This window comes from Vicia villosa, linkage group LG1, assembly GCF_029867415.1.
Source record: "Vicia villosa cultivar HV-30 ecotype Madison, WI linkage group LG1, Vvil1.0, whole genome shotgun sequence".
NCBI lineage: Eukaryota > Viridiplantae > Streptophyta > Magnoliopsida > Fabales > Fabaceae > Vicia > Vicia villosa.
The window spans coordinates 151,250,054-151,266,367 of NC_081180.1; the positions used below are offsets into that span (position 1 = coordinate 151,250,054).

The following is a 16,314-nucleotide window of genomic DNA, read 5'->3' on the forward strand; positions in this document are numbered from 1 at the left end:
TTAGGATGACACCTTCATTCATCACATATGCTCATATAACAAGATACGCAACACATAATTATATATTCATCATATCTAAAATCCATTTCATTTACTCGCAGCGGAAAAACATCAACAATATTTATTCTTAACTCTTCAACATAAGTTATAATCATCATAATTCAATATTCAACAAACATCATCAAATAAATACAATAAAGTGGAATTCTACAAGGATTTTACTCCCAACATAACAAAACAAACGCAGTTAACCTCAGTGTTACATGTCAGAGCTGACACCGACTCATTCTACTCACTATGAGACAATCTGCTCGGCTAACATCAATCTCAAGCGACTTCAGGTTACCTACGCGTTACCAACATAGGGATAACATTCAAACAAAAGGGGTGAGATATCATGACGATATAAGAAGGCGTATGATAACAAGTATATGAGAATATAGTCATACACGATTGACCACTTCACAACACATCCACGTCATTTATTAACAAGTAGTATACAATTATTCTACAACATCTAATTCACCATCACATCATCGATCATACAAGTAATCATCACCAAATAGCTCATCATCATTCATCGCTATATAAAATGCAACTAGACCAATGACTCTACAAATGCATGTGGTACCAATAGGGCATACACCCTCATCACAAAATTGTCAATAAATAGAGACATCAACAAGGCATAAGCCTTCTTTGCAATTTGCACTCAATCCACACAATGGGATTGAGGCCATTTTAGTTTGTCAATTCAGACCATCGTAATTTGCCAATCCAGGCCATCGTAAAAATGTAATGTATGCGACCCAATAATGCGACATCATAAAATGCAACACAACTATAACAATTATGCAACCACAGGGCATAAGCTTTCAACAAACGCCAACATAGGTCATCACTTCTTCGTCATCGCAAAACATCATCATACAAACATACACAACAACAACATCACAAATTATGCAATATAAGTTCTACAACACATATGCAACACATATCAACAAGAATCGTCACTAACATACATCAATTTCGTCAATTTTATACAATTCTTCGTTTTACGGTCAAAATACAAATTTTTACAAAACACAACAACAACATCACAAATCATGCAATATAAGCTCTACAACACATATCAACAATAATCGTCACTAACATACATCAATCTTATCAATTTCATAGAATTCTTCGTTTTACGGTCAAATACGAATTTTTATGAAACACAACAACATCACAATTCATACAATATAAGTCCAACAACACATATACAACATATAGCAACAAGAATCATCACTAACATACATCAATTTCATATAATTCCCCTTCAAAACCTAAGTTATCAATAAAACCCCAAAACTCATTCCTACATACAAATCATCATACCAAATCTTATAGAGTTAGAACCTCACCCTTACTTTGGATTGAAGGTTCTCCACTTTTTCAATGGAATCCTTGCCCTAGCCTTTTTGTGCCTCTTATCCTCTTTCACGAAAACCTTTTCTTTCACGTTCTCTCACAATTCTCTATTTTCCATTCTATTTTCTTTCTTATTCTTATTTAACTCCTTACTAACTTTTAACTTCACTAATGGACTTAATAAACACGCCCCCATTATTCCTCATGCTAACACAACATAGGCCCATTAACTATTTACTCATTTACTCTTATTATTATTATTATTAAACCTCAATAATAATTTGTATTCCAATCATATTAAATCATCTAATTTTCTAATAAATTAAATAAAATGAATAATTAGAACTAATTATATTTATTTAACTCCACAACTTTTAATTCAAAGGCACTACCCTCTATTCTAAGTATACATATCCTCCGATACCACAATCATCATATAACATCAAAGAAAATTCATCCAATAAATCAACAAAATATCAAAATAACACTAAATCATTGAATAGCGAAAACCAGGGTGTTACATATGTCCTTAGGTTAACGGGTGATTCATACTGGAACGATAAACAACCATGTAGCCGGTACAAAGTGTATGGATTTCTTCTGCATGAAATGATTTTAAAATTGGAATCATGAATCACATAAGGATTGCATCTTCAAAACTACACCTTGTAAATTTGGCCTATGTGAAGGTATTTACAGCACCGGTATGCATATAAGAATATTGTTTCGATGATGTCATTATTCTTCCATTTGTCTCATGTTTTGAGGAATTGTGATATCTCCGGCCACTTTAAATGGTTGATTTCTTTTAAGCAAGGTTGGAATATGTTCGATGTATACATAGAAAACTTCAAGTGTTTCAAGGATAAATACTACTTTGTTGTATCCTTTAATCGTAGTTCTCACAAGAGTCTCTATGAGATCCCAGTAGGGGCATTTGATAATGATGATTGTTCTTTGGAATACTATTTTCCCCCTCCCCGTACTCACACCTTTCCTCCACCAAGTGTATACAAATTTTTAAAATTTTAGAGGAAAAAATATTTCTTGATGGGTTTAGGGACGTACATATACAAGGATACTGACTTATTTGATAAAAAGGCAAAGTTGAAAAGGATCCTCACGAAATTCTAGAATGATCTTAGGAGAATTGAAGCGGAGGATCTCGAAGGTGTCAGTCCTCCCAAGAAGAAAATTTGTTATATCGAAACTCGTTTGATTCTTGAGCTAAATACAAATGAGGAGAGGAATATGTCGATTTATGTGCTTGCATATATTATCAAATCAAGATGATCCAATGTGATGAAGTTTATGGATAAACAAAGTTTATGAGTAAAATATCTCAGTTCACAATCCATTAAACACAAGATTTGAAAGTGCGGCCTGAATAAGATAATACTTCCTAATTTAAATACTAATTCAATAAAAAAAAGAAAATATCAAATATAAAATATAATATATTATTAATATTATACTTATTACTAATACAATTATTTTGTTTAATTACAATTGTAATGCCTTTGTACTCTTTTTGCCTAATTCTTCATTTATATATATATATATATATATATATATATATATATATATATATATATATATATATATATATATATATATATATTGGTTATTTCATTTTTAAAAAAGAGTTAAACACTCTTTTTGCCTAATTCTTCATTTTCTTTTTATTGAAAAAATTGTGACATGACATAATTTAAATAACTTGGTATGTAATTTGATGATGTGAACTGATCAACGTAAACAATTGGAAAAAAAACTTCTATATACTTCAACTTCAAAAAAGTATTAATTTTTTTAATTTACTCAACAATATCTAAATACTTAAGCAAAATAAATGATTTTAAATCATTATAACATATGTCATATCACATTATCATTTAAGCCTTATACATCACTTTTAAACATGAGAAAAAGGATGAAGTATTTATGGATTTGGATATTCTCCTGTGGATTGTCTTATGTTTTGGTTCTGCTGCAATCGTAATCCTTAGTCTATCTTTTTTCTCTCTCTTCAAAATATATTTGTTTTATATATTTCGTTTTCATGATTTTTCATTCATTGGATCAGCAACATGAGGGATGGCAGCACATATGAGGCAGGAGAGGATCTATATTTAGTATTGATAGTGTAACGACGATCATGTAAAACCGTAAATCAAATTGTAAATTTTAAAATATTTTTAAAATTTGACACTTTAAAATACTATTCTAATAGGATGTATGGATAATCTCTTTTTGTAATGAATCTAAAAATATTAAAAATATAACTATAATTAACATTTTTTTAAAATTGAGTAGAGTCTCAACTCAATCAAAACTTGTAATAACCGAAAGTCCGGCCCATTAACAGAAACCATATAAGAAAGCCCAATATCCACAATTAGGGTTCTTATTCTCATTCTGATCGTGAGTGAGGGGAGAGAGCCGCAGCAACCGAAACCCTAGAACCACAAAAATGCCTGCCGGACATGGTCTCCGTTCAAGGACCAGGGACTCCTTCTCCCGTCCCTTCCGTAAGAAGGGAACAATAGCCCTTGCAACCTATCTCAGGACGTACCACATCGGTGACTACGTCGACATCAGAGTTAACGGAGCTGTTCACAAAGGTATGCCTCACAAATTCTACCACGGCCGCACCGGTCGCGTCTGGAACGTCACCAAACGTGCCATCGGCGTCGAAGTCAACAAACAGGTACATCGAAGCTTCTTTTATGATTTGTGTGTTTGCAGTTTTTTGTGAATTTTTGTTTTGTGAATTGGTTAGTGGTTACTCTACTTGTAGGTGAGGAACAAGATCTTGAGGAAGAGGATTCATGTTCGAGTGGAGCATGTTATGCCGTCTAGGTGCACTGAGGAGTTTCGATTGAGGAAGATTCAGAATGATAAGTTGAAGGCTGAGGCGAAGGCAAAGGGAGAGGTGATCAGCACCAAGCGCAAGCCGGAAGGGCCGAAACCTGGTTTCAAGGTGGAGGGTGCTACATTGGAGACTGTTACTCCGATACCGTATGATGTTGTTAATGATCTTAAAGGAGGGTATTAGTTTGTTGGTGTTTTGTTGTTTATTGTTAGACTGCACTTTGTTGTGCCCGAGTTGGTTTTGTTTTTTTTGTTGTCTTTTTTTATATGAACATCCTTCAAATTTATGAAAATCAGACCTAAGTTTATGTCCTGTTTCATTCATAATACAACTTTATATTCGGTTATTCTCGATGATTTATGAATATGCTTGGTATGTAGCTGTTGAATAATATCAGTAATTCCGTTTATGAATGACACCATACCCTTCAAATCTATTAAAAATCAGACTTAGTTTTTGTTTTGTTTCATTCTAGATACAACTATATTTTCTGTTCTCGATAATTTTGTTTTTGTTTGGGTCTTTTAAAGGTACAAGACCATCATCTTGATTACGCATGCGATTTAGTTCAGACACTTCCTCGGGTTCTCATTTCGCGAGGCAACTGATGATATACATTTGTTTCCATTTCCATTTCGTGAGGCAACTGATGTTACGCATACATTTGTTATGTTGTTAAATTTGGGCCGAGGAGTTGTTAAAGGAAGGGCTTTTGGTTTCTATTTTTTTATTTATAAATTTTTAGCTGATTTTTTTTTTATTAAGATGAATGAAATGATAGTACGAAGGTAGTTTTTCTGTAAGAAAAAACATAGTACAAATCGAAAATTGTTGTAACTATTGAGTGATGCGCACGAAATTCATGGATGAGATCAATAGATTCAATTTCGATCATTTTAGTTATTGGTTTTTTGGGTTTGATTTAAATTCGGTTTTTCATGTCAGTTTTTTGATATCTTTATAATTATTTTTTATTTTATATTTTATATTTTATTCTGACTAAATCTGGAATATTTAGGCCCATTTAATTCTTTCAAAATTAGGTTAATTTGATTACTTTTTCCATTACTTTCCAAAATTAACTTAATTTCTAATTAAGATTATGATTTTTGTTTAAGAGCCAAAGAAATACACATTGAAATTTAAAGAAAGAAAAACAAATAAAAAAGAAAGAAAAACAAATAAAAAAGTGAATATATGGTTATGCTTTGTTAGACTCTATCGGATCTTGTTTTGGGCTAGTTTTTTTTTTTTTTTTTAATTACATTTTGGGCTAGTTTAATAAGTGGACCTTTATATAATAATATAAAAGTAATAATTAATATGTCGACTCAGTCGGATTTGGTTTTTCTTAGGTTGAATTGAGTCAACCAAACCGATCCGCCACTATCCATCAAAAACCGCTTTAATCAACCTGATTGACTAAATAAACTTTGTCAACTACTCCCTTCGTCTCATAATAAATGTCTTATTTGAGCAATGTGCGGTTTTTAAGAAAATGATTGGATGTGTTGGTTTTAATAAAAAAAGTTAATGTCATTTACTAGAATACCCCTATTAATAGTAGTTGAATAACTAGAAAGTTAATAAATAAGGGTATAATAGTGGAAAAATAATAATGATTGATGCATTGGAATTGTAAATGGACAATTAATTTGAGACAAGGAAAAAATGCAAATGAGACACTTATTATGAGACGGAGGGAGTATTAATATACTAAATATTTATTTATTTTTATTAATGTATTTGTTACCCGACTTAAAAAGGAGACTAGAATACATTAAAAAGATGTGAATAGTAGAGTGGTGGAAAAATTATTGTAAAATAGGGAAATGACAACAAAACAAAAAACTTGCTGAAATTTGCAGTAGCCACATCCTTGGCCACGTAATGTCTATCTTTGTAGCGAATGCCATGTTGAGTGTTGTATGTGCAAAATGTATTTTTTCTCTGTTTTTCATCTGATTTGCTCCGTTTCTTCGTGTATGACTCTTATATAATTTGGTATCTGAAACATAGACAAAACACCAAGATAGCACTAGAAATAAAGATAAAACAATGATAAAACATGTGCATGTCGAGTCTAATAAGTGGTGTATTTTGGTGTTATCAAACTCTCCCACACTTAAACTTTTGTTTGTCCTTAAGCAAAACTCTGCTTACAAGAAGAAAAACAGTAGCACTTGGATACTTAACTTAGGCTTTAAACTCTCTTTTGGCCAATGTTCTGTTAACAGGTACTTGGTCGCAAACTAAGGATATCGTAACAACACAATTCCGCATTCGCGATCATAAATCTACCTCCTATACAAACCAATATGAATCATGTCATTATGCTTAAGCCTAACTTACTCATCTCATTATTTGTCCATTTTTATTTAGGCACAATCACATTAAGCATGTTATTTGTACACACTCATAGTAAAGAGACCTGTTAATGACTCGAATCGTTTTTGCATGGGGTTCTGGTAACTAAGCGGTACATCATATTTTTACCCAATTGTAGTTGCGGAGATCGGACCCCAATCCGCCCTACCAAGTTCAGCACCAGATACCTCTGAATCAACTGACAACGAGTTGCTTTATTTTATTTTTACAGGTCCCACAATCGTTGGATTAAGCGACCGGGTGAGGGTCACCTAACTTTGAAGGTGTATTCCCTATTTTCAATTAATTCATGCATTGTTCAAAACAATAATCATTCACTTTTTTCATTAGCTTCCCTACGTAAAGTGTGCTTTAGATGGTGGCGACTGCTAAAATAAACTACTCAAGGACTATTTAGGGATGAGATTTCAAGGCTATGGCATAATAAGTATTCAAATAAGTTTCCATAATTAGAAGACTTACTGTGTTAAGACGATGCCGATCTTAGGGAGTTTTCCAAAGTTTCCACAACCTGACTTTCTCTTTTTCCCATAGCCTAAAGTTTTCAAAATAAGCATTGTTTTCTCTTTTTTGCAATTTTCAAAATTTTTTGTATAGCTCAAGAAAATGGGAAAAGTTCAATAATAACAGAAACCACGTATAAATGACTCGACAGCACATGCAAAAGACTAAACTAAAACACTAATAACAAAATTCTAAAAATATGCAATTATGAAGAAAACGATAAATGAAAACATAAATCTACCTAGAAACACAATAATAAAAGCGGGAAAGTTCCTCTCCTACACCGAACATTGTCCCCAATATTTTGATAAAAGGAAAAATAGAACCTGGATGAGCTGCTAATCACAGGCCTTGACGGCCTCTGACATTTCTGTCCTCCACGGGCTCCCCTTGTGTTACCTGTTTGATCCTCATGCCAGTTCTCTTGCTGGTTTCCTACCTGTTGCAATCTCATGTCTAGAAACATCTCATGGCCACACCGACCGCGTTTGGAACATTACCAAACGAGCCATCAGCGTCGAAGTCAACAAACAGGTATATCGAAGCTTCTCCTAATTTTATTTTGAGATATGTAGTTTGATTTATAATTTTGTGATATTTTGTTTGATTTTGTTGCGATTAAGTATGATTTGCCTCTTTGTTGTTTTTTGTGAATTTTTGTTATGTGAATAGGTTAGTGGTTACTCTACTTGTAGGTGAGGAACAAGATCTTGAGGAAGAGGATTCATGTTCGAGTGGAGCATGTTATTCCGTCTAGGTGCACTGAGGAATTCCGGTTGAGGAAGATTCAGAATGATAAGTTGAAGGCTGAGGCAAAGGCAAATGGAGAGGTGATCAGCACCAAGCGCAAGCCGGAGGGTCCCAAACCTGGTTTCAAGGTGGAGGGTGCTACATTGGAGATTGTTACTCCAATTCCATATGATGTTGTTAATGATCTTAAAGGAGGGTATTAGTTTGTTGGTGTTCTGTTGTTTTTTGTTAGACTGCACTTTGTGCCTGAGTTTGTTTTGTTTTTTTGCTATCTTTTATCCGAACACCCTTCAATTTTATGAAAATCAGATTGAGTTTTTGTTTTGTTTCATTCTTGATACAACTTTATTTTCTATTATTTTCGATATCTCTGTTATGTATGTTAAACGTATCTAAAAAAATCTGCATAGTAAATATGTTACATGTAACTGAATATTCATAGGTAAAGTAAAATTCCTATCTCTGGCCAATTGCTCTAAACTTCTTCCATCAAAATATCTTAACTCTCACTAGTAGATAAAAACAATTTTCTGGGGGATAATGGTTCAACTACTGAGCTACGAATGTGCATGGAATATGAATTTATTGGGTAGAGACATTTACGACTTTATGTTATGTTACTGCCTTTAGGGTGAGTGGCCTTGTTGTATGGTTTTTCAAAAGACTAATGTGAGCTCAGTCTACTAGAGATGTTTCTAATTGGTTTGGGAGTTTTAAAGGTACAAGGTGGAGCATTCCTTTGCCATCATCTTGATTACGGTTATATTCTTTATAATCTTTTTGATATAGATGTATATACTTTTGCGATTCAGTTCAGACACTTCCTCGAGTTCCCATTTCGTGGGGCAACTAATCTTTTATACATTTGTTTTTTTTGGAACAATAAAACCATTAAATTAAATAAGCGCACAAGTAGTGCAATTATACACCAACGGCCACTAATTATTCCACATGAACAACCATGTCATGCAATCAAAGACCAAGAAACACAACCACTTGGATATCACCTAAGCCAAATGAGAAACTACCCCAAAACAGAAGAAATACAAGAAATATAAAACTAAATGACAGGTAAAATACACCAACACAGAACTGCATGACAGAAAGAATACAACCACATGGAATAATTTAATTTTAAACGATCTAAAAGACCCGTCGGCCCTTAACACCAAAAATCCTGATACTCCAGGACGACCAACACTCCTCCTTAATAAAAATCATGACAGAAGCGCACACGCTGTAGAACACCCGAGGAGACATGTACGATAGCGCGCGAGAGACCCGCAACCCAAGAATTTGAAAAGGGAACAATTTGTAACAGTAACTAGTAGGGGTGGACAACCGTTCGGTTCGGTTCGGGTTCAGACCCAAATCTCTGAACCAGACCAACCCACGGGTGGAAGGAGTGGACCCTATTTCCGATCGTTTCGCTTCTCGGTTTTTTCGGGTTCGATTTTAAACGGTTCGGTTTAGGGAGTCGGTTTATTTTGATTAGCATGTGGGCCCATATCAAAAAATTTGGCCAATTTTTTTTTTTGATTACGTAGCTTCTTTATTGGGCCTATCATTAGGCACATTTCAAATTACTAAACTTTCATATTAAGAAAATTAGACTATTTTGGCCTCTTTTTTTATTCATGAAAAAACAACATTTTAATTTTTCAATTAAAATAAAATTATCTTAAATGCTGATTAAACCTAACCTATTTTAAAACTAAAAAAACATAGTAAATTGTACACAAAAAACATAATAAAAATACACATTCAATGAAATTAAAATCTAATATTATTACAGTTTCCAATAATATTCACTAAATATTAATTGGACCTATTAAAAATACACATTCAATGAAATTTAAATCTAATATTATTAGATTTTCCAATAATATTCCCTAAATATTAAATATAGATTCTCCCTTCTTTCTAATGGAGACTTCAAGATTACCTGTCAATTTAAACACAAGTAATAATAGTTAATAAAAATTCAACAAATAATAAATTAATATTGAGAAATTGAATATGTAAACAAAACTACTCAAAACTAATCAATAACTACACATTATCAATAACAAAGTAATATTGAATAATATTCAAAATCAATAACTACATAGTGGTAAAAGTTGATAAAATTGATAAAAAACTAGATTAACAATGAAAAATTAGAAGAAACTAGATATTATGTCTTAAACTAATCTTCATATTTAATTGCAGGATAAGTATAGCCCTGCAAAAGAATTTTTCAATTAAAGAAAAATAGTCTAACTTTTTTAAGAGACAACATACAAACAATACAATAAAGTTTGAGGAGTTAATCACTTACCACTATTTTCAGTTTCTCATGATTTTCAGACATTAGATCTGATCTGCACACACAATATTTAAAATCACTAAATAAAAATAAAATATTACCACTATCTCCAGCTACTTTTCTAGAAAACACAAAATTATGAGTTTGAAATGGTTATTTTTACAGTTATATCAGATAAAACAAACAGAGACTAATTCAAATAAGAAAAGGAAAATACACATTACATGTGTGAGGTCCCAAAGAAACACCCTTCTCTGTCTAACATGATTTTTTTATGCTTCTCATGACATCCAGACACTTAGATCTGATCTGTACACAATATTTAAAATCAATAGATAAAAATAAAATATTACAAAAACATGTAAGAAAATCTAAATCATTTTTATAAATACAAAACTTCATCAGAATCAATTTCAAAATATTTTCTAATAAAACAAAAATTACAAATTTCATATCCCTAAATTTTACTGTCGAACCCAGATGAAACTTGAGTTTTTCAAATATCAAACAAAACAAAATATATTAAAATAACCCAAGAATGAATCATTTTATAAAATAAAGCAACCAAAAATATAAATCACAATCCTAAAAAAGAAGTAAAAAATTAACCTTTTGAAGAAGTTCATGGCTTTAAATGGGTAGATCCACCTTTCATGGCTGTATGTGAGGATGAAGGAGGAACGACGAGGTTGGTCATAACAACAAAGATGGATGAGTTGTTTAGGGTTTGGATTTCAACGCATGGTGACGGCGGCGAGAAAAAGATGAAACGATTTGGAAAATTTATGAGAAATGGTGTTAGTGTGATGTGTCTATAAGGTTAGGGTTTGAGAAATGGATTGGGCCATAGAACTCTTTGCACTGGGTTGGGCCATTACCAGTAGCTGTTACATAGAGTAAATATAGTATCGGTCGGGTTCGGGGTCCGACGGGCCCAATCAATCCATCCGAACCCGACCATGCAGACCCTAAATAAACTGTTTGGTTCACTCGCCCAATCCGTTAAACCGAATAAAACCGGCCGTTTGCTTAATTTTGGATACGGTTCGGTCGGTTATCATTGGATGGTCTTTTAGTGTCCACCCCTAGTAACCAGCAATGAAAGTCTCAAATAAAATACATCCTATAGCGCATGTTACAACTGATCACATATGCGGACGACTCTCCAATCTACCAAAAGCTGAAGATATCACCCAACACGCCAACAAACTAAACACACATCAGAAAACTTCACTGGCCTAACCAACTCTCACACCAGTTCAGCCACGACGGATCACCTGATAGATCAAGATATTTCCAGGATTCAAAAAATATTAATAAAATTGATCCAAAACAAATAGAACTCAAACAACCATAAAGCCTAAACAAGCTTTAGGATTTAAACACCACAAAACAAAATCATCCTTGATCAACTTTGCTTCAATCTTAAGCCATTTCCAAGTATAAATCTTTGCCTCTTCTATCACCTTTATAGTTTGAACTTCTTCGTTTCGGAAGATTTTATGGTTCCTCAATTTCCAAATACACCAAATACATGCGCACCATAGCACAAGAAGCTTCGAAGACGTCGAATTTCCACCACCGAGCATATTTTTGAATTGTATCATATGTTGCCACCCCTCATTGTGCAGAGCTGTTGAAACGCCTAACCAGCCGCATATGCTACTCCACATTTGTTTTATGTAGTTAAATTTGACCAGAGAAGCTGTTGGGGAAGGGCTTGTGTTTTTTGTTATATATATATATATATATATATATATATATATATATATATATATATATATATATATATATATATATATAAAAGAAATTAGCTGAATTTTTTAGTTTTCAGTGTTGATGAGATGATATATTATTATCATGTGATATTTTAAATAAATATCTTAACAATTTAAAGACCTAACTCTAAACTCTCATTTTCAATCCAAATAAGATTTGGATTGTGAAAATTAAAAAGCTAAAATCTTATTAGTAAGGGCGTATCGGTTTAAGTATAATGAAAACCATATGATGATTTTGTTTTAGTTTTTTTGCTGTTGCTCTTGGTTTGTAGATTGGAAGTTGAGAGAATGAATTGTAATTCCCAAAAATTTTATTATCATTCTCTTATTTTTCCGTTTACTAGTATATTTCAATCACGTAGAAGAATAAGTTGGAAACATTCATATGATACTTGTATAATTAATTATTATTTTTGAATCAAATTTACTTTAATTAACCAAAAAATAGTTCATTACAAAAGTCAAAAGGTGATCCCAATGAATCCAACCCAAACTATACCCCCAAATGACTATACTTCCTAAAGCATCACCCTACCAATATGTTTCATGAACTTTAGATTTAGTCGTGATCTATATATCAAAATGTCTATGACTATGGGTTCTAATACTATTGGTATTTACATCGTTTCTAAAATTATAGCATTTCTATACAACTAACACTCATATATAGTTTCGGTAAAAGAAATCTTGAGCAGGCTAGCCTTCCAACTTTTTCCTCTGCTAAGATGTATAAAACACTCCAATTCACATGTCCATCTTCCTGGAGCATGTGTTATTTGTGTCCAATTCAGCACATAGGTCCAATTTGCTTTGAGTTCTTTACACACATAAAACAAATGTTGTATGGTTTCTTTTGCTGGACAGAGACATCAAGTACCATCATTAAGCATACCAAAGCGTTTTAATCTATCTTTTGTCGCCAGTTTTTCATGGCAGGCAAGCCATAAGAGAAAGTGGGCTCTTGGTCTTGCACAATGGCCATAGAAGATCTTTCTCCATGACACTCTTTCTTGTCTCTCTACAGTGGTATGGTAAATATCACAAGTTTTGGTCACTACAAAAAAAAAACTCAAGTTTGCCAGGTGCGTACCACCCCGTAGAGCCAAATACCACCCTGCAATGTAACACTTGCGAGGTGACACGCTCACCCCGCAAAAACGTTAGTCGTAACTTTTTGAAAGGGAATACGCACCCGAGGTGACCATTTAGCTTCTCTCAGATGTTCTTCTAAACCACTAAGTCTTTTTGCTTCGTGATTGCTCTCATAATCCACGAACCATCCTTCTTTTCTAGTATTGCCGTGATATTAGTTGACAGAGTTATGAACAAAGAGTCGTAGTACAAAGAATCAAAAATTTGTTGTAACTATTGAGTGGTGTGCACATGAGCATAGTTTAAGTCTGCATGCATCTGTATAAATAGTTTTGTGTTGGTAATGTATTTGTATTAGTTTAAGTATTAATTTTTAATTTTTCATCTTATATTTTGTTCAAAACTCTGTCGGCTAATATTTGTGTAAATGTTTATTTATTTTTATGTTATATTTTTACTATTGTATTTGTTGTCTGACTTAAAAAAACTATAATACATTAAAAATATATAATACATTAAAAAAACTATAATACATTAAAAAACTATAACATCTTTTATTAAGGGTATTATCAATTTGGTTTGGACCAATTTTTTGTAAAAAAAAAAGTCAAAACCAATTTCCACCCGTATGGTTTGGTTATGTTGTGAATGTTTTTTTTTAATGGAATTGAATCAAACTACCCCGTTTGTTTGGGTTTAGTTAGATTCAGTTTATCAGTTTATAGCATTTTTTTCAAACATTATATTTATCTGTGTATTCTCCGCTATCATGTCTTTCAGTGTAGTTTCTGCTCATTTGTTTTAAATAAAACATTTCATACAATCTATTTCACATATTTCATTATCTATTTTCAAACAACTTACAAGTTATACTTAAGTCATGCAAAGTAGAGACATCATTTCCATCGCATCATGCAAAGTTGACACTTAGCAACGACAAATACAGCCAAAATAAGTTAACCATAACATATAAAAGTTGGCACTTGGAAGTGATTAATGCAACAAAAATAAATTTACCATCAAATACAAAAGGTGACACTTGACAATGACTAATACTACCAAAATAAATTCACCACCATATCAAATACAAAATACAGTTAATTTCATTAGTTTGTGATTGCATTATCCCATTAGAGATGTTTTGTGTGATGTTAAAACTAGGAAAACTTTAGCATTTTTGTATATTAGACGGTATCTCTGAGTCTAAATGTGCATCTTAGTATTAGAAAACTTATAATGCATTTAGAAAATATTTTATGCATTAAAAACATGTTTTTATATGAAAAACAGGTCTATGAGTCGATGTAACACCCCGCTTTATATTTTTATTAATTATTTTATTAGTTATTTATTTAATTATTATATGATATAGTAATTAATTAAATTGTGTGATTTTGTGAATATATGAATTATTTGGATTAATATGTGTTATATGTATTTTGGGATAGTAAGTGTGAAAATGAGAAAATAATTTATTGAGCCTACGTTGAGTTAGTGTGAGAAATAGTAGATGTGTTAATTAGTAAGTCCATTTAGAATAAGAGTTAGTAAGAGTTTCACAAAATATGAGAGAATAGAGAGATAGTAAGAAAAGAGGAGAAAAAAGGAAAAGGAGTAGAAGAGAAGAGAAAGAGAGAAGAAGAGACTACCCTAGAAGCTTGAATCCTAAGGTAAGGGTGAAATTTCTCCATTATTATGGATTTGTATATTGATGTATATAATGGGTAGTTACATGACTTAAGAATTTTGTTCTTCAATTTTTAGGTTTTTGACATGTTAAGTATTGGTTGAGAACCCATGTAATTGATGTTATAAACATGTTTTGATGGTAGTTATTGTTAGATCAGTGAAAGTGAGAGATGACTGAGAATCCAATTTAATATTTTACATACTGCAGTGTTTGATCCATATATATTATTAGATGTTTATATAACTGTTGTAGCGTTTCATTATTATTGGATCCATATAGTATTGTCACTTTTAATAATGTTTTAGTGACTCATTTAACAAAGGTATTATATTAAAGTTTTTCTATGGCATAGTCAGATGACATCAGGGACATCTTTATAGTCCAGTGAGCCAAGGCACGCGCCCGGGCTCAACCCCCTACTTTATTTGTATTCCCTCCAATCTAATAGTCGTTTTTTAGACAAAATCAGAAGCAAAATTAGTAAAAACAGAGTGTGAAAACTAAAACATTTGAATAACCAATGGCCCAGTCCAATTAGTTAGTTTTGCTCAGGCGGCATAAAATTTCTGGCTTCGCCACTGGATGACATAACACTTTCTATAGATGATAGTGGATATAGTAGTTCTTATTTCTTAGATGGCTTGTTCTTCAACAAAATTTGTTTTGCAAATTGTAGATTTGCCATGACATAAAACCAATAATAATAATAATAATAATAATAATAATAATAATAATAATAATAACAACAACAACAACAATAATAACAATAATAATAATAACAATAATAATAATAACAATATTAATATTAATAATAATATTACTGTTAATAATATTGGTTTAATATTATTAATATGATATTTTTAAGAATTTCGAGTTAGAGATAAATATTTGAATTATTTGGCCAACTTAAATTATTTTCAATTATGTCAGAGTTGTTTAGAGTCAAATCTGACAAAATGAAAAATGAAAATTGAAGATATTTGACTCCTTATAGTCGTTTCATTATTACTTGAGTCAGACTTTTAGCAAATTAAATTATAATAGTTATTTTTAAATATTTATAGTTGTTAGTTTATGATGTTGGTGTTTACATTCTCGTTGAAACTTTACAATTTCATAACTTTCAAACCGTGAATCCGTTTTGAGTACCGTTTAAAGCTTTAGAAAGCTAGCATGATATTATTCTCAATAAAAATAGTTTTGTTGGAATTAGATTTAATCATTGCAATATTGTGTAAAATGATATATATATATATATATATATATATATATATATATATATATATATATATATATATATATATATATATATATATATATATATATGTGTGTGTGTGTGTGTGTGTGTGTGTGTGTGTGTGTGTGTGTGTGTGTGTGTGTGTGTGTGTATTTGCTTTGGACTCCAAAAATGATATAGCTAGTAGTATGAGGTTTGATATCTTCTTACAGATTTATTAATCCTGTCATGTGCCTGGAGCATCCACTGTCAAAATACCCATCTTCATTTGATGAG

At 31.8% G+C, this 16,314-nt stretch overlaps 2 protein-coding genes across 2 annotated transcripts; both read left to right on the forward strand.

Annotated features, from left to right (window-relative positions):
• Positions 1 to 3,816: 3,816 nt before the first annotated feature.
• On the forward strand, positions 3,817 to 4,600 carry LOC131619026 (large ribosomal subunit protein eL21x/eL21w-like). The gene is made up of 2 exons (XM_058890172.1): positions 3,817 to 4,123; positions 4,214 to 4,600. The coding sequence occupies exons 1-2, from the start codon at positions 3,887 to 3,889 to the stop codon at positions 4,469 to 4,471; spliced, it is 495 nt and encodes a 164-aa protein (XP_058746155.1). The 5' UTR covers positions 3,817 to 3,886; the 3' UTR covers positions 4,472 to 4,600.
• Positions 4,601 to 6,346: 1,746 nt separating this feature from the next.
• Positions 6,347 to 8,133, forward strand: LOC131657448 (large ribosomal subunit protein eL21z/eL21y-like). Its single transcript, XM_058926848.1, has 3 exons — positions 6,347 to 6,525; positions 7,600 to 7,714; positions 7,876 to 8,133. The coding sequence occupies exons 1-3, from the start codon at positions 6,347 to 6,349 to the stop codon at positions 8,131 to 8,133; spliced, it is 552 nt and encodes a 183-aa protein (XP_058782831.1).
• Positions 8,134 to 16,314: the final 8,181 nt, after the last annotated feature.

Bases quoted from the DNA above. Each gene is read 5' to 3' on its own strand.
- LOC131619026 (XM_058890172.1), top strand. From the start codon at position 3,887: ATGCCTGCCGGACATGGTCTCCGTTCAAGGACCAGGGACTCCTTCTCC. The intron at 4,124-4,213 runs GTACATCGAAGC...CTCTACTTGTAG, and splicing joins GCGTCGAAGTCAACAAACAG to GTGAGGAACAAGATCTTGAG.
- LOC131657448 (XM_058926848.1), top strand. From the start codon at position 6,347: ATGATAAAACATGTGCATGTCGAGTCTAATAAGTGGTGTATTTTGGTG. The intron at 6,526-7,599 runs GTACTTGGTCGC...TCCTCATGCCAG, and splicing joins GGCCAATGTTCTGTTAACAG to TTCTCTTGCTGGTTTCCTAC. The intron at 7,715-7,875 runs GTATATCGAAGC...CTCTACTTGTAG, and splicing joins GCGTCGAAGTCAACAAACAG to GTGAGGAACAAGATCTTGAG.